The sequence below is a fragment of the Marmota monax genome, unplaced genomic scaffold (genome assembly GCF_021218885.2).
Source record: "Marmota monax isolate L192 unplaced genomic scaffold, Marmota_monax_Labrador192_F-V1.1 WCK01_AAM20220418_F8-fsc00187, whole genome shotgun sequence".
NCBI classification, from domain to species: Eukaryota; Metazoa; Chordata; class Mammalia; order Rodentia; family Sciuridae; genus Marmota; species Marmota monax.
Window position 1 is genome coordinate 2,181,070 of NW_026694837.1, and position 23,250 is coordinate 2,204,319.

Below are 23,250 nucleotides of genomic sequence, written 5' to 3' on the forward strand. Positions count from 1 at the left end.
CCGCTCCGCCTCCCGCCCGCTCCCGCCGCCGCCTTTTGTCTGAACGGAGCTGGAGCCAGCGCGCCCCCCCTCTTCCTCCCAGCGCAGCCCAGCCCCGCCCTCGGCCCCCCAAACTCCGCCTTCCTCAAGCCTTCCTAATAACCACCCCGTAAAGGGGAGCAGCAACAGGGGCTCCGCGCACCCCTTCCCCGGTCCCAGCCCTGCTTTCCACACCTCCCTCCTGCCCGCCCGCCCATCCTGGGAAGATCTATGCCGCAACTCCTCTCCTGTCCTCCGTGGAGGGGGCGCCCGAGGGTCAACCAACACCCCTCGCGAGCCGGCTCCCGCAAGTTCCTGGGTCTAAGGAGCGGGGGAAAGGAAAATGAGTCTTGGTATCATAAGGAAGATCCTATTAGTTGCATCGTAAAGGGTTAAGGCAAGAGCCAAACTTCAGACGATGGAATAGGGTGAAAGGGGAGAGAATGAAGCTAGTTGTAAGAAAAGGACTAACAGAGGACAGAGGAGAGGACATTGGAACCGGCCTTCACTGAACCTTCTTCCTCCCTTAGAAGAACAGCCCCAGAAAAGCAATGAAGTATGTACAATGCCCTAGGCTGGAGGTCAAGGAAACTTGAGTTCTAATTGTTAATCTTGGCTCTGCCATTAGTGAGTTGTCTGACCTTGGGCAAGTGCCTTTCCCTCTCTCAGCCTTTATTTTTTCATCAGTGCAGTGAGAATGTTGACTAGATAATCTCTAAGGCTTCTGGTCTGTGGGTGTAGGAGGCAGAGTCACAGACTACAAACCAGGCTGAGTGACTGCAGCCAGCCTGCCCCCACCCCATGCTGTCCATCTCACATTGCTTTTCCCTACACCGGGTAGGATAGTAAGGAAGGGGACTGACAATCATTCATTCATTCATGCATTCCTGGATGGATGCATCCATTCAATAAACAAGTATTAGACAGCCAATGTGTGCCCTGTATAAAATGAAACACAATTTCCTACCCTCCAGGAACTTGAAGTTTACAGGGACTAAAGGGCATGGAAACCAATCATGATAGGATGTAATAAAGGCATGCATGATCAGTTTGTTCATTTGCAGTCACTGGGGGATCCTACTTTGTGTCATTAGGGTCTTTGACACCCAGTAACTGTTCTTATTTATCCTCAAGGAACCAAGGCAGAAGGAGAGCAAGTAACTAACCCGTCATCTGCTAACACTCACAGAGCTAGCTAGTCCTAGAATTCAGATCTTTCCTGTTCAAAAATTCAGGGGGAGCCAGGCACAAGGGCACATGCTTGTAATCTCACCTACTTGGGAGACTGAGGCAGGAGGCCACAAGTTCAAGGTCAGCCTCAACAATTTAGTGAGACCATCTCAAACTAAAAATTGAAAAGGGCTGGAATGTAGCTAGTGATAAAGCACCTCTGGGTCAATCCCCATTACAAAAAAAAAAAAAGTAATTCATAGCAAAGCCTGGATATCTGATCTCTGAGTGTAGGATACAAGCAAATATATGTGCAGGGGCTATTCCTGCACCTCATCTGGGGCAGAAGAACCACTTCCTCCACCTGGTCCTGCCTCCGTTTTCCCTTTTCAGGCAAGGTGAGGTTCCATCACTTCAGAACCATCCAACCTGAATGATCCTTTCCAGGTTGGTGAGTGCATTCTCCCTGCCCAAGTAGAGAAGGGTGTGGTACTGAAGAGGTGGGGCCTCTCTTCACTCCTGTGGCAGAGGACAGAATCTCTTGGTGGCTATTCCAATGTCTCACACCCATGCTTTTTGGGTGATTTCAGCCCATTCAGACTGAAATCAGGACTCCAGTCCTCCATGCAGACAAAGGGCCAAGGTCCTAACGCAGCCTTCCTAACCTGCAGGATTCTTTACTTCCCCATGTAGGTGTTTATAATCTTCCTTCTGACATCAACCCCACTGCCTTTCCACCTCCCATCCAAGGGCCTTTGGAGGAAAGATAATCCAACTCCTTTTGGCCAATGCCACAGCTCCCAAGACACAAAATACTACCTTGCCTTCTCCATTCACACACACTACCCTTCCCTTGAAGCTCCAGGAAAGGGTAGAGAGGGGGGATGGTGGGATGAGCCAGCTGACCAGCTGGTCACCATGGAAACTAGAACTGTTTCCCAAGATGAGCCTGGCTAGGGTGGGCAGAGATGGGGAGTGAAGGCAGGACAAAGGGAACCAGAGAACTCGGCAGAGGGAGAGAAGGACTTCAGGGGCCTAGCCTCGGACAAGACTGTTACTGAGGAGCAAAGTCAGGGCCGTGAACACGCTATAACCTGAGTCGAAGTTCCTAGGGCATCTTTCCAAATAACACTGCCATGGTCCCTTTCCCCATTCTTGGAATGACAGGAGGGCTTCCTGAGAGAGTGCAAGTTCTAGTGCTAGTGGCAGTGGGTGACTCAATGCTGACCTCATGTGGCCATGAAAGGGGCTGATACACACCTGTTATGGCTCAGGGCCAGACATCTAGCTGGGTTGGGATGGGTTTTTCTTTAAATTTAGCCTCTGTGTCAATTAGAAGGGTGGTCACTGAACTCTCTGGAGTTCTGTATCCCTGAACAGGGCTCAGATGCCATCCATGCATGGCTTAGATCTTGACAAAGGAAGACAGTTTCACTGAAATGAATTTCAAGGTTTGAGTTAAGTCAGAAGAACCCAGAGGTCAGCATTGCACTTCCTGACCTCTGAAACTTGGGCAATTCAACTCACCCTTCTGGCCCTCAGCTTCCCAACATTAAAATGGGGGTGATAGTACCGGATTTTGAACCTGTCTGTTCTAGGTCTGGAGTTTATACTTTTGCTCTAGACTTTGAGGATGGGAGAGAAGCATGCAGGGGAGGAGATTAAGAATATCTGAAATCACACTGACCCAAGGGAAGGAGAGGGGTTGGGGGTTTTGGTAATGTCTTGTTTGTTTTCAGGGTTGTTCACCTGTTGGGCAAGCACTCTACCACTGAGCTACACCCCAGCATCCCCAAGGGAAGGAGATGCCTCAGTTTCCTTGGGCTTTTCCCTCATGACTCCTCTCTGCCTCATGCTCAACACATCCTCCCCATTTTAGTCCTCCACATGGATGGAGAACAGTGGATAAGAGCAGGCCCTTCTCTTTCCCTATCTACCCTTTTCCCTTCCCATTTTCAGCTCAAAAGAAATGCTCCCTCATCTCACCCCACTGAATAAGTGGCCCACCGTGTGCCCCCCAACACTGTTCTGTGTCCTGTCTTAACACAACCACCTTGAGTTGCAATTGCCAGGAAGTTTTTGTGAAAGCTGGGACCTTGGGATTTTCTTGGTGGGGGCGGGGGAATTGTTGGTTATTACTGTGATGGTTGGTTTTGTTCCCAGAAGAGATAACAATGTCAGGCATATAGCAGAAGCTCTATACATAATGTCAAATGAGTGAATGGATGGATGCATAAAATGAGGTTGGGGAGAAGTGGGGAGAGCTGGTTAGGAGCCTCCTTACCCCAGCTTTCTTCCTCCCATGCCAGAGATGAAAAAAAAAAAAAGCTGTTACCTTCGGGATGATCCTCTGAGACCACTGCTAACCCAAGGTCAGTGGCCCTTGAAGTCCCAGGAAGTAGCGTGAAAGCAGCAAACTATGACCAGTGGCATGGAACTCACCTGGGAGATGTTTTCCCATGGCCTCTGTGGGCCCAAGGAAAGCAGGAACTGGGAAGAAAATATGTTTGGGGGCTGAGACTGAGGAAATGGAAGGGGCCTCAGCAGTGTGTCTGGGGCCTCTCCACCCTGGCCCTACCTTAAGGAACTAAATTTCCCTGACCATTCGGGGTGGCCAGATACTGTAACCACTCAAGGTCAGTGCTCACCCTGTGAGGAAGAAGAAACCCATGAGCACTCTGCCTGTTAAACAAGTCTGCCTGAGAAACCCCATTTAATAAAAACATATTCTCCTGCCCAATTCTATGTGATCTGGAGAAATGACTCTCTATGTGGGACTACAGGGAAGAATTTCTTCTCTAATAATAATGGATCCCTTTTCTACCTATACTCCTGAACCTGGAAAGATGAAAAAGCAAGAAAAATCGAGAGAAATAGGCTGCGAATAGGAAGCAGTGCTTCCCAGCCCACCACCTACGTGCTTTCCCCACAAGACTCCCAGCTTGTGCAGAAAATTAATATTCCTTCAAAACAAACAAAGAAACAGAAGGAAGAAAAGAATGACTGCATGGAATTAATGAATGGAATAAAGGAGGAAGGGGGAAAGAGTGAGAAAATGAACGAATGAATGAATGAATGAATGATGAACAGGCAAATTAATCAACGAAGGAGTGAGTCAGAGCGGGTAACCATGGACTCTGAACTTACGCACAGAGGCGGCAAGGGGGATTCCGGAGGGGCGGGGCCTTTGCCCGGAAGCGCCGTCGGGGCGGGGCCCGGGGCGGGGCCATCCCAGGGCGGACACTTCTTTGGCCCGAGTGGGTGGGGCGAGAGGGAGGACCCGATTGGACTGCCCAGCTGCCCAGAGTAAACGGCTGCCGTGGACCGGATCGACGCTGCTAACCTCGTCCGCGCTTATCGTCCACTCTTTGCGCCGGCACAACCTGGAACCGAGGCAACTGAGAGCCCGGCGCTGTCTTTACTAGGCGGACCCGCAACCCGGAAAGGCCGCGCGGCGTAGCCCGGAGACCGATCCTGCTCGAACCCGGCCCCAGCGGGCTGGCGCCGCGGGCATGTCGGAGGCGCGGAAGGGGCCGGACGAGGCGGATGAGAGCCAGTGTGACTCCGGTATAGAGTCTCTACGCTCTCTGCGTTCCCTACCGGAGCCCACCCCGGCCACAGGCTCCAGGCCCTCGGACGGCTGCAGCCCCCAGCCCTGGACCCATCCTCCGAGGACCTCCAAGGAGCCGCGGGAAAAGGAAGACGGGGACGGGGAGCGGGCTGACTCCACTTATGGCTCCTCCTCGCTCACCGAGCCCTTGCCCTTGCTGGGAGATCCCGAGGCTGAGGACCCAGCCCCAGGATCGTCACTGCCCTCCGCGGGGGCGCTGAGCCCACAGCTCGAAGCACTCACTTATATCTCTGAGGACGGAGACACGTGAGTATGGGGGCTAGGCTGAGATGGAATACTAACTCTGGGCTTTCCAGGGGCTGCAACTGTCCAGGTACCCCACCACTACCCACAGAGTACACCCCAAGGTACCCCCACGGTGGAAGGGACAGTCCCCACTCTCTTCCAAACTCCCTACTAACTCTTAGCCCACTTTTGTACTCTAGCCAGGTCCAGACCAGAGGACTTGTCATCATTTATTTGCCCTCTTTTTGGGAAATTATTAGAGTTAGCACATTTCTTACCCAGGCACCTGGAACCCCAGCCAGTATCTTGGAAATCTACCAATAACCCATCCCTGGGAAGAGAAAATTCCCCTGACCAGTCCAGTTTTTTTTTTTTTTTTTTTTTTTAACTTGCTGGGGGAGGGGGCATCCGTGTTTGCTCAATATCTGGGATTCCCAGCTCCTGACCTCAGAATGCCCTGTCTCAAGGAAAAAGAGACACCAGTTACAGGTTGCCATTCAGTGCCAGGAAGCTTGGGATGGGGGTGCTGGCAGGGTGCAGGGTTGGGACTGGCCCTGAGAAGAAGAGAGTGACTAGGCTGGGGCCAGAGTGCCCAGGCAGACAGGCGACTGGCTGCCCCAGCTTACTTCCTCCTCTACTGAGAAAGGGGAAGTGAGGGCTGAAGTCAGCCCCCAACACCCTTCATTCCTGAGCACCCCAGATCCTCCCTACTGTTCTGTCTTACCCCCTCATTCTATTCTTCCTCTCCCAGGCCCAGAGGGAGATTGATGGGCACTGGGCCAGGGGACAGCTGAAGTTGCAAGTGATTGTGTGGGATGGGATGGTCAGTTGAGGACTTGAAAAGAAGAAAACACTGGCAGCTGGGATTTCGGGGTGAGAAATGGGAGAGGAGGGATGGAGTCCCTGATCAGAGATGCTGGAATGAATAGGCATAGGGGAGGCGGGGGTGCCTGTTCTGACCTGCTTTTTGGAGATGCAGGGGTTGTAATCTTTGGTGGATGTTGACAAAGTTATCCTCTAGACCCAGTGAGTGGGAGAGGAGAGATCCTAGGGCTTTTGTACTCTGTGCCTACATCACTACCCCAGAACTCCAAGGTTTCAGGGGCTTCATGCAAGATATCTATGGCTGACCTTTGATCCAGTGAATGGGACTTCTGATACTTCCCTCTTTCATTGGCCTCTCAGCCTCAGCCTTTACCATATCTAGTTAGAGACAGGTGGTGTGTGTGTCTGAGAGAGAGAGAGAGAGAGGTGCAAGGACTCCCAGCAGGTCCCTCAAGAGAAGGTGGGCATTTTCCTCCCTTGGAGGTTGTTGGGCTGTGGGAGGTGTGGAAGTGGGAAGAGGAAGTGGGAGGAGGGGAGACTGAGGGAGAGAGGGAGGTGGCTGCAGGAATGTGACCCAGAGAGCAGGCCCTGGCCGAGGGGATTTCCAGAGCGGTTCCTCCCTCCCTCGTCACTCTCTCCTGGGCCTCTCCTGCCGCTTGCCTGCAGCCAAAGCCTGCCCCCTCTCCTGCTGAGCAGCCCCCTGCCCAGCCCAGATGGGCCTTTTAGCCAAGATGTGCCCCTCACTAATGCTGCAAGGCAATTGTCCAGGCCTAAATCCTCCAGCTTCGGCTTTCATTTTCCCCACCTGATGTGGGGAAACCCCAAGACTGGAACTTCCCTTGCCCGATGCTCCCCCTTACCTCGAGGTTAAGACTCTTGTCCCCTTTATCAAACAGACCTTTTCTGCATTGCACAGATCTCCTCTTAGAAATGCACAGGGCCACTAATCAAGCCCCGTCTGGCTTGTGCCATCTGAGGAGTGGCCCTCATGACTCCCTTAGGAAGGGCAGCAGAACAAAATGCTGTCTCCTGCCTGTCTTCCAAGAACTTCTGTCTCCCTCCCTTGGAATGCATAACACTGAGTTACTGGGGGGAACCCCACATCTGCCTCCTCCTCTCCTCCCTGTTGTGGGGAGGTGGGGAGCTCGGCCCTGGAAACCCCCTCTGCACCACTCCTGCGGCTTTCAGTTTGGCTTTGAGCTGCAGCTGGCCTCGCAGGGCCCTGGGGTCAGGGGGGAGCAGGGTGTGGGCAGGCTGGACAGGAAGGCCCTTGTCCTGTCAGCACCCTGCCTACGTGCCCACCCAGCCAAGGCCCTCCTCAAGGCCACAAATGGGAATGTGGGCCTCCATCCCCAGAATCCTGCCATTCCACATCAACCCTCACTTCCTGGCCCAAACTCATCTCCTGCACCTACCTTTCAGGTTGCTAATTAGAGGGTAACACAGTCCCTCTAAACCCAAGACCCCAGTCACCCTCTCTGGCCTGGGCCCTGACCCCAGGCACTCCCCTGCTCCCCAGGCTGGTCCACCTGGCAGTGATTCACGAGGCTCCAGAGGTGCTGTTCTGTTGCCTGGCTTTGCTGCCCCAGGAGGTCTTGGACATTCAGAACAACCTTTACCAGGTAGGTAGAAGGAGGAGTCTGTGTCCATAGCAGCCATCCCCAGAAGCCACACCAGGGTTCTTAGGCTGCTCATTTGGGACCTATATGCCAGATGCTGGGCTTGAAGTGGAGGATGCAGAGATGAGTAAGACCCAGCCTCTGCCCACAGGGCACAGTCTGGTCTGGAGGACCCGTGTAAACGCCTAATTATACATCATGGTGACAAACGGTGTGAGAAAGACTCATACCTGCTACTGTCGGGTCCAGTGTCTTTATGGAACAGGTAGAGAAGGCTTAGTACAGGAGGTGACATCTGAATGAAGACTTAAGGAAGGAAGGAGTTTGCCGGGGGAGACTGCCTAGTGCCAATTCCTGCAGCCTAACCCCAGGGGATAGCACAGGTCTCCCTAGAAGGTGAGTGACTGGACTCTGATCCCACATGTTCTTTCTCTAGGAGTTCAGCAGACCTATGAGAAGAACAGGGGGTCATTTCCCTCACTCTGCTTCCAGAACTGGGGTCCTATGAACTTGGTGGTAGGGTGATAGAGGGAAGGACTTGCTAGTACTTTCTTAGAAGACCAGGGCTATGGCCTTTGTAAGCTGCTCTCAAAGAAAATGATGGCATCTGGATATTGCTATGCCCACCTTAGCATCTAGCATGGTCCCAGAGGTGGGAGCATGCTGCAGTAGCCGACTAACCCTCTGTTTGTGCCTGCAGACAGCACTCCATCTGGCTGTTCATCTGGACCAGCCGGATGCAGTTCAGGCCCTGGTGCTGAAGGGGGCCAGCCGGGTGCTACAGGATCGGCATGGTGACACAGCCCTACATGTGGCATGCCAGCGCCAGCATCTGGCCTGTGCCCGCTGCCTGCTAGAGGGGCAGCCAGAGCCAGGCAGAGGAACATCTCACTCCCTGGACCTCCAGCTGCAAAACTGGCAAGGTTTGGGTAGCCCCAGAGCCTTTGGGGAAGAGGAGGGGGCAGGAAACAGGGACCCCACTCCTAGGAAAGGGGGAGACTCAGCTTGTCTGTTGATGTTCCTCCAGCTCTAAGCACCTGGACACTCAGTACATCTTTGCTAGATGAAGGAATAGATGATGGATGAATGATTTGATTCAGAATTGACCCAACACCTACTGAGTGTTGAGCAGAAATCTAAGTTTTGTCCTTAAAATATATAGTTTAATAGAGATTAAATGAACTCCTTCATTCATTCAACAGAAATGTACTGAGTGCCTTTCTGTGTGCCAGATTCTACCCAGGAGCTCAGCTCCCATCTGAAAACAAAAATGAGAAAGATAGAGAAGGACAATAAATATAAGAAGTGAATTATATAGTATGTTAAAAGGAAGTAAGTGCTATGGTCGAGTAGAGCAGAGGGAGGGGAACTGGAATGTGCTGTGGTGGGGAGGTTGATGTGATTTTTAAAAAGGGTAGTCAGGAAAGGCCAGGGTCATCTGAACAAAAACTTGAAGGAAATAACGTTTGAATCTCTGTTATAAGCAGAGAGTGGGGGAGGGAGAGTTATAGACCAAAAAGGAGATAAGCAAAGAAAGGCGGGGCACACAGAAGGAAGTGGCCCCTGGAGAGAGTCTGGGGCATGAGGATCCCCAGATGGCTCCTCGGAGAAATCTGGATTGAGCTTGAAGGCAAGTAGAGTTCTAGAGTATGTGTGGGCTTGAGGGGTATGTGCCCTGGAGAAGGGTATGTTTGGGGGCTGTCACTCAGCAGGCTGACCCCTGAAGCATGAAAGTTTCAATAACATGACTGAAAGGTGGAAACTTGCAGTTCCTTTCCCCTCAGACTTTTGAGGGGGTTTTCGGGGTTGCATTTTTAAGAGTCCTGTGATTAAAGGCATTGAGTGGGCAGGAGTCCCTTGGGGCTGAGGGTTAGGGAGGTCCCTGAAGAGAGTGAAAGAGAGCTGGTGAATGCCAATCAGTGTCCCTACCCATCTTACCCCAGGTCTGGCCTGTCTTCACATTGCCACTCTGCAGAGGAACCAGCCTCTCATAGAACTACTGCTTCAGAATGGAGCTGACATTGATGCCCAGGTGAGGTAACCCATCAGGGCACTGCCTGCTCATGGCACCTGACCCAGCCTTCCCCCTGCAAGTTCCCCTACCCCACATGGCAAGTGGTGCCTCTGCTCTCCTCCCAGATCCCACTGCCACTTCAGGGCCTTGGCTGACATCCTTATGCCTTTCCAGGAGGGCACCAGTGGGAAGACAGCATTGCATCTAGCTGTGGAAACCCAGGAGCGGGGCCTGGTACAGTTCCTACTCCAGGCTGGTGCTCAGGTAGATGCCCGCATGCTCAATGGGTGTACACCCCTGCATCTGGCAGCTGGACGGGGCCTCAGTGGCATCTCATCCACTCTGTGTGAGGCCGGCGCTGACTCCCTGCTGCTGAATGTGGAAGATGAGACACCGCAGGACCTGGCTGAGGATGTACGAGGCATAAACTTCTCCATTCTGGTTTCAAGGCCTCTCACACCCATAGCAGAGATAGGGACTGTCAATAGTTGGAAGGACCAGAGAGTTAGGAGTCTTGGGGTACAACTGGGACTCTGCCACTTACCAACCAATCGTGCAACCATGGGCCAACCTTTATCCCTCTCCAAACCGGTTTCCTTAGTTGATCAGGACCAAGAGCCCCAATTTATACTCCTACAGGGGCTCCACAACTAGCGTGAATCAGTGAAACTGGCCAGGTGTACGACCAGCAAGTGGTGAGGCCTGGGAGAGAGCAGAGAGCCATACCTCGGGGTCTCTCCTTGGCTCCAGCAAATGCTTAGGCATAGGGATGTAGGCCCCATGTTTCTAGGTCTTGGAAATTTTCAAGAGGTGAAACCCAGGTTTTCTGTATAGTCTTCCTGTTTTTAAATGTTAAGTATAAAACAAATGTTCAGAATGTTGTGCCCCCCCCCAACAAAAGTAGATCCAGAGCTATATCATCTTTTATTTTTTAAAATTTAGATATTCTTAGTTGTAGGTGAACGCAATACCTTTATTTTAGTTTTATGTGTGCTGAGGATGGAAGCCAGTGCCTCATGCATGCCAGGCGAGTGCTCTACCACTCAGCCCCAGCCCCAGCCCCCAGAGCTGGATCATCTTTAATGTCCCTCCTAGTTTGGATATTCTGGCATCATTTTAGAGACTGAAGGCTCTGCCATGTCAGGCCTTCATTAGTATAAAGATGTATTCCCTCAAGTTCTTCAACTCTGGTGAGGAGGGAGTGGCCCAACAAGTTTCCCTAGGTCTCCTCCACTACTGACTTTTCTCATGGCCACTGATCTTGCTTCTCTCTATTCTCTTTCTCAGCCCCTTATTCTTTTGCCCTTCGATGACCTGAAGATCTCCGGGAAGCCGCTGATGTGTGTTGACTAAAGCCAGGACAGGAAACTGGGGCCACTGTTGCTGCAACCTGGGCCCAATGTGCCTTCTGGTGTCCTAGGGACTACTGAAGCCAGAGCCTAGAGCCAGTATGGTTCTGAGTGAGAAAAGAGATTGCAAGTCAGAGAGAGCCAGGCTGGAAGAAAGAGCTTCCCAGGTGGACTGGATGGAGATTCTTGAGAGGCGCCTAAGCCCCAGGCATCCTGGGTGAAGTCTCTTTACCTCTCTTGGAGATGGCAGGGCTCTCATTTCTACCTGTCGGGTCAGTTTGAAACTGCCAACCAGTGGGAAAATGTGGAGGCTTCTGAGTGAGGAGAGACTGAAATAGAAGAAGCAGGGCCCTGAGGGGTCCCACCTTACTGCTATTGAAGATTCCAAAACACTCTTGTCTAAAAACTTTTAACAGAAGGCCCTGAACTGAGCCTTTGAGAAAGGGACATTGCAGTAACATAACACTAAAGTAGCAGAGACTTTTTAAAAGTGTTTTCCTCCTATGCGGGTGCAGTGGTACAAACCTCAGGAGGCTGAGGCAGGAGGATCACCAGTTTGAGACCAGCCTCAGCAACTTAGCAAGACCCTGTCTCAAAATTAAAGAAAAAAATAAAAAAGGTGGGGAATACAGCTGGTAGAGCACCCCTGGTTCAATCCCCAGTGTTAAGGGGTTGGGGAGGGTCATCCTTTCTAGAGTTGTTTTGTGCATGTGCATAGGCAGACTTGCTCTGTGACCTTTTGATAAAAGCAAAGAGAAGGAAATTTATCCCCTGGGTATGATAAGGAGCTAATAGTCCTCAGGCTTGTCGCTATCCAGTGCAGACCCTTGTCCTTTTGTGGAAATGAGGGATGAAGAGAGAGGAAGAGGAATGAGAAGACACAGGCCCTGGAGGCTGCCATCTGGAGTAGCCAGAGGAGGCTAGGCACCAGAGACCTGCAACTTTTTACATATTTTATACCAGTGATGCCTACATTGGCATGAAGAAAGGAGGAATAAACCAACATGGTCTCTGACTCTTAGAGCTTACAGCCTCACTCATAAACATTAAAATCATAAATATCCAAATATTTATGCAGTGGGTGCTGTGAAGGGAAACACGAGGAGGAAAGAGGACAGTAAAGTGGGTGAGGGACCCTTCTTTGGATGTTCCAGGGACGCCTCTGAGGAGAGTCATCTCATTGGGACATAGGATGAGTAAGTGATGGGGTAGAGCGTTTGGGTGGGGGAAAGCCTTTGGAGAATTAGAGGAACTGAGAACAGACTAGCGAGGCTCTACAGGGCCTGGGTAAGTGGGCGAGGAAGATGGGTCAGTTAGGTCATGCGGAGCCTCAGTGGTCACGGGGACGAGGGGGACAGAATTACTAGCCCAACCAAAGAAGGAAGGAGACATCTTCATCCTGTCAGAACATGGGAGAACTAGGGTGTGTTGCTTCTAATCCCAGCGATTTAGGAGACTTGAGAGAGGCGGATCCAAGTTCAAAGCAGCCTGGCCAACTTAGTAAGACCCTGAGTTAAATCCCTAGTACCAAAAAAAAAAAAAAAAGTTGAAGAATGACATAAAGGGGAAGTATTTGGGACACAGAGACTCGACGTCCCAGTCCACAAGAGGGCAGTGGTCACCCCTATTCCCAGGATGGTGAGGACTGAGAGCGACGACACCCGGGGGAGGCGTAGCTCCTGGGCTGGGGCTCTGGGCTCCTCCGCCCAAAAGCAGCCCAACCTCTTGGAACCCAGCTTCGTCTGCCTCCAGGCCGCGCGGGGGCGCTGTAGCCCACCGCGGCCGGGGCGCTGCGTGGTAGCGGCAGGGGGCGGCGGGGGGCGGCCTCCGGGAGGGAGGCGCCAAGAGCGCGGCACTTCCGCTAGCCGCCCGCTTGCTGGCTGCTAGCGGAGGCGGCGGAGGGTGCGCGCGGCCCGGGGACTCGCATTCCCCGGTCCCCCTCCGCCCCACGCGGCCCGGGTCATGGACACCAGGTGGGGGGACTAGGGCAGCGGCAGCGCACATGATCGAGCCCCTGGGCCACGTGATCGCCGCTTCTCGGCACTGGGGGCCGGGTGGGGTCCCAGCCGCCAGGCAGCCGGCCCGCGTGGCTCTGCACGGAGCCGTGCTGACGGGGGCGCGGCGTGGGCTTGTGCTCCTTGTGGGACTTGGGGGAATGAGGAGAGAAGGAGCTGGGGACCTTGGCGGTCCGGGAACGTGGGAGGCGGGATGGGGGGAGGGGGAGCTGTCTCTGGCCAGAGCAGCCTGGGCGCGCTGGAGGGAACAGAGGGGACCTGTGTGGCCAAAGAGGCGGGTCCGCCTCCGGGGAGGGAGGAGGCCCTGCCTGCCCGCCCCGCGCCTAACCCCCCAAGACAGAGAGAGGCTCTTTGTCCCGCTGGGCTTTAGCGGAGGGGGCGGGGAGAAGACGAGGCACTTATGTGCGGTCCCCTTCTTTGGGCCAGAGGGCTGGAGAACTGCACTCTAATTCTTATGTCCGCACTCCCAGCAGGTGGTGGGCAGTGGTGGTACTGGCTGCGCTCCCTTCCCTGGGTGCTGGTGGGGAGACTCCTGAAGCCCCTCCCGAGTCATGGACCCAGCTGTGGTTCTTTCGCTTTTTGGTGAATGCTGCTGGCTATGCCACCTTTATGGTACCTGGCTACTTCCTGGTGCATTACTTCAGGAGGAAAAACTACCTGGAGACAGGTGTGTGGAGAGAGGGTGGGGAAGAGGGCTAGGTGTGAATTGCAGATGTTGGTTCAAACCGGAATGTGACTTGGAAAGGGAAGGAGGGGGGAGGCCAATGGGCTGGACAGCAAGGCAGGTTGAGTTGCTGTGGAGGAGGTTTGGGACTTAACTATATGTGTCTTCTTCAGGCAGGGGTCTCTGCTACCCCCTGGTGAAAGCTTGTGTGTTTGGCAATGAGCCCAAGGCCTCTGATGAGGTTCCCCTGGCTCCACGGACAGAGACAGTGGAGACCACCCCCACTTGGCAGGCTCTGAAGCTGCTCTTCTGTACCTTGGGGCTCCAGGTAGGTAGGCAGGCAAGCTCTGCTTCTTGTCCTGGATTGAGCTCAGTGGGCAGGGACTCTGTGAACTCAGTTTTCATTCTGTCCATCTCAAAGGTTTGCGGGTCTGTGTGTTATGTGTCCCTTTCTCTCAGACACACAGAGCACCATCTTCAAAATGTTTGGAGGAAGCAGTGACATTCCTTTCTTCATCCCCTCTGCTTTTCCAGCATTGGTACTGCAAGTAACAATGCACTATTGTTTTATGATGTGTAGAGCAGAAGAGGGCTCATCTCTTTCCCAAGTTTTTGGTGACATCTATTGTGCTGTTATTATACTTCCCTCTCCCCTGATGTACTTCATACGCTGTAAACCCACTGATAAAAAAGATTGGGGAAGCCATTCAGTACTACATGAGAAAGGGGTCCTAAGGCACTGACTGTGTGGAATTTTAGAGTGGGTACTAGTCCCCTTTTTTGGAGCATGTTGAACTATATAGGAGTCAAACTCTGTCTTTTTGCCTCCCTGAGTTTGAAAGTAGGTAAGAGAACACTCTGGATGGAGCTAACTCTAGTGTTCCCATACTGTGGGAACAAACAGGGTCCAGGGAGTTCTAAAGCATGTGTTAATGTTTTTCACCACAGCGGATTTTCTACAAGGTAAATCCAGACTTAGGAGAGGAAATTTCTACTGCAGAGAAACGCACATGCTGTCCTTTGTCATTGAGAATTATCCTGAGGAAGAGGGAAGTTAAGATCTACTTTTGCCTACTTTTTCCTTCTCTTATTGTCTCCTGTCTACCCTCCCCAACCCAGGTGTTCTACCTTACGTGGGGTGTGCTGCAGGAAAGAGTGATGACCCGAAGCTATGGGGCCACAGCCACATCACCAGGTGAGCGCTTCACGGACTCGCAGTTCCTAGTGCTAATGAACCGTGTGCTGGCACTGATTGTGGCTGGCCTCTACTGCCTCCTCTGCAAGCAACCTCGACATGGGGCACCCATGTACCGGTACTCCTTTGCCAGCCTGTCAAATGTGCTAAGCAGCTGGTGCCAGTATGAAGCTCTCAAGTTCATCAGTTTCCCCACCCAGGTGCTGGCCAAGGCTTCTAAAGTGATCCCTGTCATGCTGATGGGAAAGCTGGTGTCTCGGCGCAGCTATGAACACTGGGAATACCTGACAGCTGGACTTATCTCCATCGGGGTCAGCATGTTTTTGCTGTCCAGTGGACCAGAGCCCCGTAGCTCCCCAGCCACCACACTCTCAGGCCTCATCTTATTGGCAGGCTACATCGCTTTTGACAGCTTCACCTCAAACTGGCAGGATGCCCTGTTTGCCTATAAGATGTCATCAGTGCAGATGATGTTTGGGGTCAATTTCTTCTCCTGCCTCTTCACAGTAATCTCGCTGCTACAGCAGGGGGCCCTCCTGGAAGGGACCCGCTTCATGGGGCGACATGGTGAGTTTGCCGCCCATGCCCTGCTACTGTCTGTCTGTTCCGCATGTGGCCAGCTCTTCATCTTCTACACCATTGGGCAGTTTGGGGCTGCTGTCTTCACCATCATCATGACCCTCCGCCAGGCCATTGCCATCCTTCTTTCCTGCCTCCTCTATGGCCACACTGTCACTGTGGTGGGTGGGCTAGGGGTAGCTGTGGTCTTTGCTGCCCTTCTGCTCAGAGTCTATGCCCGAGGCCGGCTAAAGCAACGGGGAAAGAAGGCTGTACCTATAGAGTCCCCAGTGCAGAAGGTCTGAAAAGATAAGGACCTGAGAGGTGAAATGGAATAGGACCCTTACCATACTTTCAGAGGTGCTGGCTCAAGGACAAAATATGGGTTTTCTCAGTATCATAATCCAGCTCTGCAGCTGGGGATAGGGAGCCCAGAAGGTATCTTCCCTTTGCCTTAAGCCACCATCCTCCAGTAGGCAAGTTGAGCCTCAGGGTAGAAGGAAGTCTTGGGGTATGGAGGTGTAAAGGGAAAGCTCCTCCTGCATCAAGCTTCCTGAATGAAGTTTTGACCCACCTGGTGGAACTTATCTGCTTGCCCCCTACCTTCTATACACTCTCATTTCTTACTGTTGAGAGAAGCACAAGTATTGTAGGGTCCGAATGCTGCTTCCCCAGGAGGGTAAAGATGGGAGTGCCAAGGGAGGTGAATGAAGAGCCCTGCTCAACACAACTATGCCCTTGGGGTCCTAGGCTCTGCTCCATGAGCCAATTGCAGGTTTTGGTACTTAGGAAATGTCACTTTTTGCTCTTATAATAATTTTATTAAACTGCTGCAATGGACTTGGCTCTGTGTTTTGGTTGCCTTAAGTGATTGAAATGAGAATGTATATATACCTTTCAAACTTGCACGTAGCCCAGGTCAACAGCGAGTTTTTATATTATATGGATAGAGAATGCTATGAAGCAGCATCACTTTACAAGGGAGAGCAGAACTGTATAAAACTGCATCTTCTTTATTTTCCATACTTTAATTGTGGAACAAAATAAAACAAAAACACAATACAACATCCAACCCTGCCAAACTAGGTAGGGGATGGAGAGGGCTTGAGGCCCTTATTTCCTGCCTTAATTAAGATGCCATATAACATCAATCAGCAGAGGAAGCCAGGTGGGAGAGGGCCACTCAAGGCTACTGTGGGAGCCATGGGGAAACTATACAGAGGGCAGATTTCTCAGTAGCAACTCCTAATCTACTTCTTCCATGCGAGATGCATCCTCATCACCCTCGAGAGGGGGTATCTCATCAGGAACAGCACTGCTGGGTTCCTCTGCTGTCACTTCATCTTCATCAATGCCTAAATGTTAAAAAAAAAAAAAAAAAAAAAAGGCCCAGTGAGATGTGAACTTAAGAGCATTAAACAAAATCTGTCCAAAAGGTCAATTGCAGAACTTGCCCCCACATCAAATCAGTCCACAGTGCCTACCTAGGCCTAGCTTTATCATGCGGTAGATGCGATTGGAGTGGGTCTGAGGATCCTCAAGGGAAAAGCCAGAAGAGAGCAGCGCAGTTTCAAATAGCAGCACCACCAGGTCCTTGACAGCCTTGTCATTTTTATCTGCCTCTGCCTTTTGCCGCAATGTCTCCACAATGGGATGATCAGGGTTGATCTCCAGGTGCTTTTTGGCCATCATGTAGCCCATTGTGGAGTTGTCTCGAAGTGCCTGGGCCTTCATAATCCGCTCCATGTTGGCTGTCCAGCCATAGGTGCTGGTAACAATGCAGCAGGGTGAAGACACAAGCCTATTGGAGATTGTCACCTGTAGACAATTAAAAAACTTTTTAGTGGAGCATGGTGCAAACCTGTAGTCCTGACTCTTCCAAGAGACTAAGGCAGGAGAATCACTCCAACTCAGGAGTTTGAAGACAGCCTGAGAAGCACAAGGAGACCCTCTCTTAATAAACAAACAAAAAAAATCAAACACCTTAGGTTTAGATTGGATCATCTGAAAGGTTAAAAATTATGGTCCATATTTTTTTAAGTTTCTATGTTCCCAAACACAAGAATTAATACCTAATCTCCATCAAATTTTGTATAATGGACTAAGAGAAATAAGACCTTGCTGAGCCAGGTGGCACATGCCTATAATTCCAGCCGCTTGAGAGGCTGAGGCAGAAGGATGAGAGTTCAAAGCCAGCCTCAGCAAAACAAAGCACTAAGCAACTCAGTGAGATCATGTGGCTCAGTAGTGGAGGACCCTGAGTACGGTACTCACAAAAAAAAGGGGGGGGGCTTAAACAAAGTAAACCTCCTAATCAGCAACATTAAATTCTGAAAACAGCAGACCCCAAAGAGATTACAAAAATGTATCCAAATTTCTCACCTTCTCAACTTTTTTATCCAAGATTTCTTTCATAAGCTTGCAAAGGTTCTCAAATTTCGCCTTGCTCTCCTCCATTTTCTTTTTTTCCTCCTCATCCTCAGGTAGCTCCAGGCCTTCCTTGGTCACAGAGACCAGGCTCTTCCCATCAAACTCCTTGAGTTGCTGTACGCAGTACTCATCAATAGGTTCAGTCATATATACTACCTCAAAGCCACGCTTCCGCACACGCTCCACAAAAGCAGAGTTGGCCACCTGCTCTTTGCTTTCACCTGTAAGGTTATTTAATGTGACTTAGTGACCAAAAGGATTTACACTGCCAGTTCCCAGTTAGCCCTGATGTCCATCCAACCCCAGATAGGAGGCTTTGATGAGACTTAGGTTTTAACTCACCAGTTATGTAATAGATGGACTTCTGTGTCTCCTTCATGCGAGAGACATACTCTGACAGAGAAGTCATCTCATCTCCAGACTGAGAGGTGTGATAGCGCAGCAGCTCAGAAAGGCGTCGCCGATTAGTAGAATCTTCATGGATTCCAAGCTTAAGGGTAGGAGGAAAAAAAATAACCCAACTTAAAAAATAACCTAACAGATAATGCCCTTCCTCTCCAATAAATGAGGAAATACACTCTAATTACTAAGAAAGTGGTCAAGACCAACCTCAGCCAACATAGTGACATCCTATCACAAAAATAAAAAGGGCTGAGCTTAGTGGTAAAGTGCCCCCCAAAAAATAAATGTCAAAGGGAATAAGCATTTGCCTCTATACCTTAAGATTTTTAGAGAATGCCTCATAGAATTTTTTGTAGTTCTCCTTGTCTTCTGCCAACTCAGAGAAGAGCTCAAGGCACTTCTTCACAATGTTTTTGCGAATAACTTTTAAGATTTTGCTCTGCTGGAGCATTTCTCGGGAGATATTCAGGGGCAGATCCTCAGAGTCAACAACACCACGAATAAAATCTGCAATCAAATGGCAGAAAATTCAATACAAATAACAAGACCCAAACCCAGATTCAAGCAGAAGGCTCTTTTGCTCCCTGAACCTTCACTTACTATTACCCTTCTCAGACTACAATCCCAGGAGAACACTGCAGATCTCAAAAGACTTTACCCACTATAACAGACACAGGAAACACTCACTGAGATACTCTGGTATCAGCTCATCACAACTGTCCATGATGAACACACGACGGACATAGAGTTTGATGTTGTTCTTCTTCTTCTTGTTCTCAAAGAGGTCAAAGGGAGCCCGCCGAGGGATGAACAGCAATGCCCTGAATTCCAACTGACCTTCTACAGAGAAGTGCTAGGAGAAAAACCCAACATTTCAGGACAAGAGTGCTTTTCAGCCACACCAAAGCATCTACAACTGGAATGCTATATACCTGAAGAGCCTCCATAAGGAGAGAAAAAAAAAAAAACCCTGAACCCTAATGCCAATAAATCTTAGATTATCCTAGCTATATATAATTTTGTTGAATTAAGAGAATAGTTCTCCAATCAGAACCCTGTTAAGTGTAAGGCTGCCATCAACATTACCCAGATTTCTATTAAAAGACAAAAGTGAAGTCATTCAGGAGAACAGAATCTCTCTACTGTGGCAGGGTCACTAGTAATAAGTGAACTCATGTGGCTCCATGACTCTCACAGTCTCAGCTACCAACCAGTTGGGCAAGTTCACTGTGGACTCTACTATCTGCCAATACACTTCTACCTGTTCCTCTCCAGCTGAGCCCACATATAAGGTTTCTCACCTTGACTGCCAGGTGGTCTTCCCAATCATTGGTTAGGCTCTTGTAGAATTCTCCATATTCTTCCTGAGTGATGTCATCAGGGTTTCTGGTCCAAATGGGCTTGGTCTTGTTCAGTTCTTCATGATCAATATATTTCTCCTTAATCTTCTTTGTTTTCTTCTTCTTATCCTTACTAGTGTCATCCTCCTCATCTGAGCCCACATCTTCAATCTTGGGTTTCTCCTCATCATCTTTATCTTCCTCTTCTTTCTCACCTTTCTCTTCCTCTGCCTCATCATCACTAATTTCCTTCTCTCGTTCCTTCTCCAACTAAAGTACCAAACATAGTGGTTAAGTGTGAAAAACACAACACCAGGAAAACAAAGCCAGGGACCACAAAACTCCACAACCATAGACACTCAGTGCAGATAGGCTGCCAGCCTGGTTGGTACTCACATAAAGGGTGATTGGATAGCCTATGAACTGTGAGTGCTTCTTCACCACTTCTTTGACCCGCCTCTCCTCCAAGTACTCTGTCTGGTCTTCTTTGAGGTGGAGAATGACTTTAGTACCCCGGCCAATGGGCTCACCTAGAAGAATCAATCAAATCAATCACAATAAAGTATAAAGCTGTGAGGCTAAAAGCATTAATGATCTTAAAAGAAACTTTCCATGCCGGGAGCAGTAGCACACACCAATAATCCAGGAGGATTATGAGTTCAAAGCTAGCCTCAGCAAAAGCAAGGCACTAAGGAACTCAGTGAGACCCTATCTCTAAACACAAAATAGGATAGGGATGTGACTCAGTGGTTTGAGTGCCCAAGTTTAATCCCAGGTACCAAAAAAAAAAAAAGGAAAGAAAAGAAACTGCTCCACAAATATCATACTCAAGATTTCTCTCTCTTCTTCCAGAGAATTCTAACCCAGCTACTTCCATATGGAAAGCCAACTCACCATGATCAGCCCGCACAGTGAAGGATCCCCCAGCAGAAGACTCCCAAGCATACTGTTCATCATCATTATGCTTTGTGATCACAACCACTTTCTCTGCCACTAGATAAGCAGAATAAAATCCAACACCAAATTGCCCAATCATGGATATGTCTGCACCAGCCTGCCAAAGAATATTTTTTAAAATCAAATATGAGATTTGAAACAGCAAGACAAAAAAAAAAATCCTAAATTTTAATATGTGCATAGATGGAGTGCTACATACCTGAAGAGCCTCCATAAATGCTTTAGTTCCAGACTTGGCAATGGTTCCCAAGTTGTTTATGAGATCAGCCTTGGTCATGCCAATGCCTGTGTCCACCAAAGTCAGAGTCCTTTCCTGAGGGTTGGGGATTATGTCAATTTTCAGCTCTTTACCACTGTCCAACTTGGAAGGGTCTGTCAGGCTCTCATAGCGAATCTTGTCCAAGGCCTGTAAATATGAAATGACACATCTTTTTTATAGTCCATCTCTTCACCCCCCCCCACAAATCTTGGTTTTTCTACTTCCATATAGCCTCAATTCTGCTATCCCTTAGATCTTCAGACCAACAGTTAACATTATCCACTTCTCTGGTGTCTTCCCTTTCAAGTGTGATAGCCACCCAGAATAAGGCAAATCTTTTTGGAACAGCTGCTGATCTATCTCAAACAGCTACAGCTCCCACCACTTTAATCTATCCCTTCTCCCTCTTCTGAAGTGCTCTGAAGTGTGTGTGTGTGGGGGGCACACAATACTACTGTGGGGACTTGTTCAAACTCTTACATCAGAAGCATTAGAGATCAATTCCCGAAGAAAAATTTCCTTGTTGGAATAAAAGGTATTGATAATGAGAGACATGAGTTGGGCAATTTCTGCCTGAAAGGCAAACGTCTCCACCTCCTCCTCTCCATGGTGCACTTCCTCAGGCATCTAAAATAAAGATGATCAACAGTTACAAAGGAACACACATGCAATGGCTCCATACTTAAGAATCCTCAAGGTTCATGGGTTCAATTAAAACCTTAAGAAGTTGGAATTCAAACTACCTTGCGCAGAGTACTGAAAACACCATTTCTTTCAAGATGTTAGGCTACACACTAAATGATAAGCCAACCCAGGAAAAACCTAAATCCTTCAACCAAATGCGAAAGTGAGACATTTTTTGTAAGATTCATCTCAGGGCCCAGCCTCGGCATCATCGGGTACCTTGTGAGAAATTCAGAATACTGGGGGGGCATCACAGGTATCTTGAGAACGCCAAGTAACGCCCATGTACATTTTGATGTGAAAAGAGTCTTTTTTTTTAATTGGGAGAGGACAAATCGAGCAAAAGGAGCCCTGATTTTTTAACAGCTGCCCCTTAGTATCTCCAACGTCCACCAAATGTGCTGTTCCACTCTGCAGGGATAACCTGAGATCGATGGGGTAACCGCCCAAAGGGCAATTAAAGCAGGACAAAGAACCAAAGAGGAAAAGCTCCACCGTCATTGCTAACAGGGCATATAACTAAGATGGTGGCCAAAGCCGTCGCCCGACCCTCGTCACTGCCGGACATGCGTCGGCCGAGGCCATGCGAGGAGGGGGCGCCGCCGTGCACCCTCCCATCGCCCCAGCATCCGGGCAATGGGGCGGGGCGCCAGGCTCCAGAAGCTTCCAGAACAATCTCAGCTCTCGGGGAGGAGCGGGGGAGGGACCCATGAATCTTCCAGCGCCTCCCCCGCCCCTCCTCCTTCACCGGGACTGCAAGAAAATCTCGAAAAATCGCGGTGGTCCCCAGCAGACTGAGGACTCAAGACGTTCCTCCCTCGTGGCACACCCTCACACAACCCGAAATAATTGGAAAACGCTTCCAGCGAGACAGGTGACAAAGCCAACCACGCCGGGCTGTGCTGAGTCACCCCGCGCGCGCGAGGCCCCACCACGCTCCGGCCCCCCACGGCCGCGTCCGGAAGTGGGCAGCAAACATGGCAGCGTCCCGTACCGGCGCGGCCACCACGTGCGGCCGCCCACCCCCCCAGGCCGCGCTCCGCCACTCCTCTCGCCCACGGCTGGTCGCCGCCTGGAGAGCGCCCCGCCGCCCAAGCACAATATAGACGAACCTCAACAGCCCGAACGTACCACCCCGAAAACCAGTTTTCCCACAGGCCGCCCTAGCACGGCGGCAACTGGCCTTCAAAAGGTCAGAGAGTCAAACACCGCAGACGAGCCCCCGCAGGAGAAAAGCCGGACAGAAGACTGCGGCCTTACCTTGACAGAGAAAGGACTGGGAGTGTTAAGAGAAGGGTGGGCCCAAAGAGTGTGCGACTCGCTCGCGACACCTAGGCAGCGTCGGGGTGACTCAAGAGAGCTACCGTGTGCCCCCAGTCGCTCTATATAAGGCGAAGCACGGTCCGGGCGCCCTCCCCTGGATCCCTCCGCCTTAAAGGAGGGCGCCTGTCCACTCGCACCTGCCGCCACCCGCCCACCTGACGTCATGGCCAGAAATCAGGGATGGGGCGGAGAGGAGCCCGAGCTGCCCGCCTCCGGCTCTGCTTCCAGATGGAGTATCGGTCCGTTCACCCATTTGCTTCCCTTCTCAGCCCCGTGTCTGCAGATCGGGGACATGACCCCACCAGGATGAGGAATCGGGAGTGTTCTTAGGGCCTAAACAGCGGGTCTACGGTCGAGGATTCCATCAACTCCGTAAAATCCTCTGAACTGACATCTATACACTCAAGAGGCCGGGCCTCTGTGGACATCCAAAGGAGAAGAGGCAGCTAATCATCCCCACTGCCCTTCCTAAAGCTGATCTTCCTAGAGTCTCTCCTACACATCTCACGTCCAGATCACGGACGATGTGGCATTCAGGGTCCAACTTTGAGCACCCCCGAGACCCCCCACTC

The 23,250-nt window shown here is 50.7% G+C and overlaps 3 protein-coding genes across 5 annotated transcripts; 2 read left to right on the top strand and 1 right to left on the bottom strand.

Annotated features, from left to right (window-relative positions):
- Window positions 1–4,451: 4,451 nt before the first annotated feature.
- On the top strand, window positions 4,452–11,482 carry Nfkbie (NFKB inhibitor epsilon). The gene is made up of 6 exons (XM_046426135.2): window positions 4,452–5,065; window positions 7,389–7,491; window positions 8,189–8,411; window positions 9,432–9,520; window positions 9,677–9,916; window positions 10,790–11,482. The coding sequence occupies exons 1-6, from the start codon at window positions 4,701–4,703 to the stop codon at window positions 10,853–10,855; spliced, it is 1,086 nt and encodes a 361-aa protein (XP_046282091.1). The 5' UTR covers window positions 4,452–4,700; the 3' UTR covers window positions 10,856–11,482.
- Window positions 11,483–12,679: 1,197 nt separating this feature from the next.
- Slc35b2 (solute carrier family 35 member B2) lies at window positions 12,680–16,123 on the top strand. Of its 3 annotated transcripts, none has more exons than XM_046426133.2 (4): window positions 12,680–12,824; window positions 13,340–13,533; window positions 13,704–13,858; window positions 14,650–16,123. In XM_046426133.2, the coding sequence occupies exons 1-4, from the start codon at window positions 12,814–12,816 to the stop codon at window positions 15,586–15,588; spliced, it is 1,299 nt and encodes a 432-aa protein (XP_046282089.1). In that variant the 5' UTR covers window positions 12,680–12,813; the 3' UTR covers window positions 15,589–16,123. The 3 variants fall into 3 exon arrangements, with proteins under 3 accessions (XP_046282089.1, XP_046282088.1, XP_046282090.1); XM_046426132.2 differs by having other exon boundaries at window positions 12,691–12,824; window positions 13,337–13,533; XM_046426134.1 differs by lacking the exons at window positions 12,680–12,824; window positions 13,704–13,858 and having other exon boundaries at window positions 13,453–13,533.
- A 297-nt stretch (window positions 16,124–16,420) lies between these two features.
- Hsp90ab1 (heat shock protein 90 alpha family class B member 1) lies at window positions 16,421–22,771 on the bottom strand. Its single transcript, XM_046426131.2, has 12 exons — window positions 22,616–22,771; window positions 21,152–21,298; window positions 20,612–20,818; window positions 20,350–20,509; window positions 19,852–19,985; window positions 19,417–19,725; window positions 18,803–18,968; window positions 18,432–18,622; window positions 18,056–18,203; window positions 17,666–17,934; window positions 16,768–17,101; window positions 16,421–16,638 (listed from the first exon to the last, which is right to left on the bottom strand). Exons 2-12 carry the CDS (start codon window positions 21,296–21,298, stop codon window positions 16,529–16,531), a joined length of 2,175 nt encoding a protein of 724 aa, XP_046282087.1. The 5' UTR covers window positions 22,616–22,771; the 3' UTR covers window positions 16,421–16,528.
- Window positions 22,772–23,250: the final 479 nt, after the last annotated feature.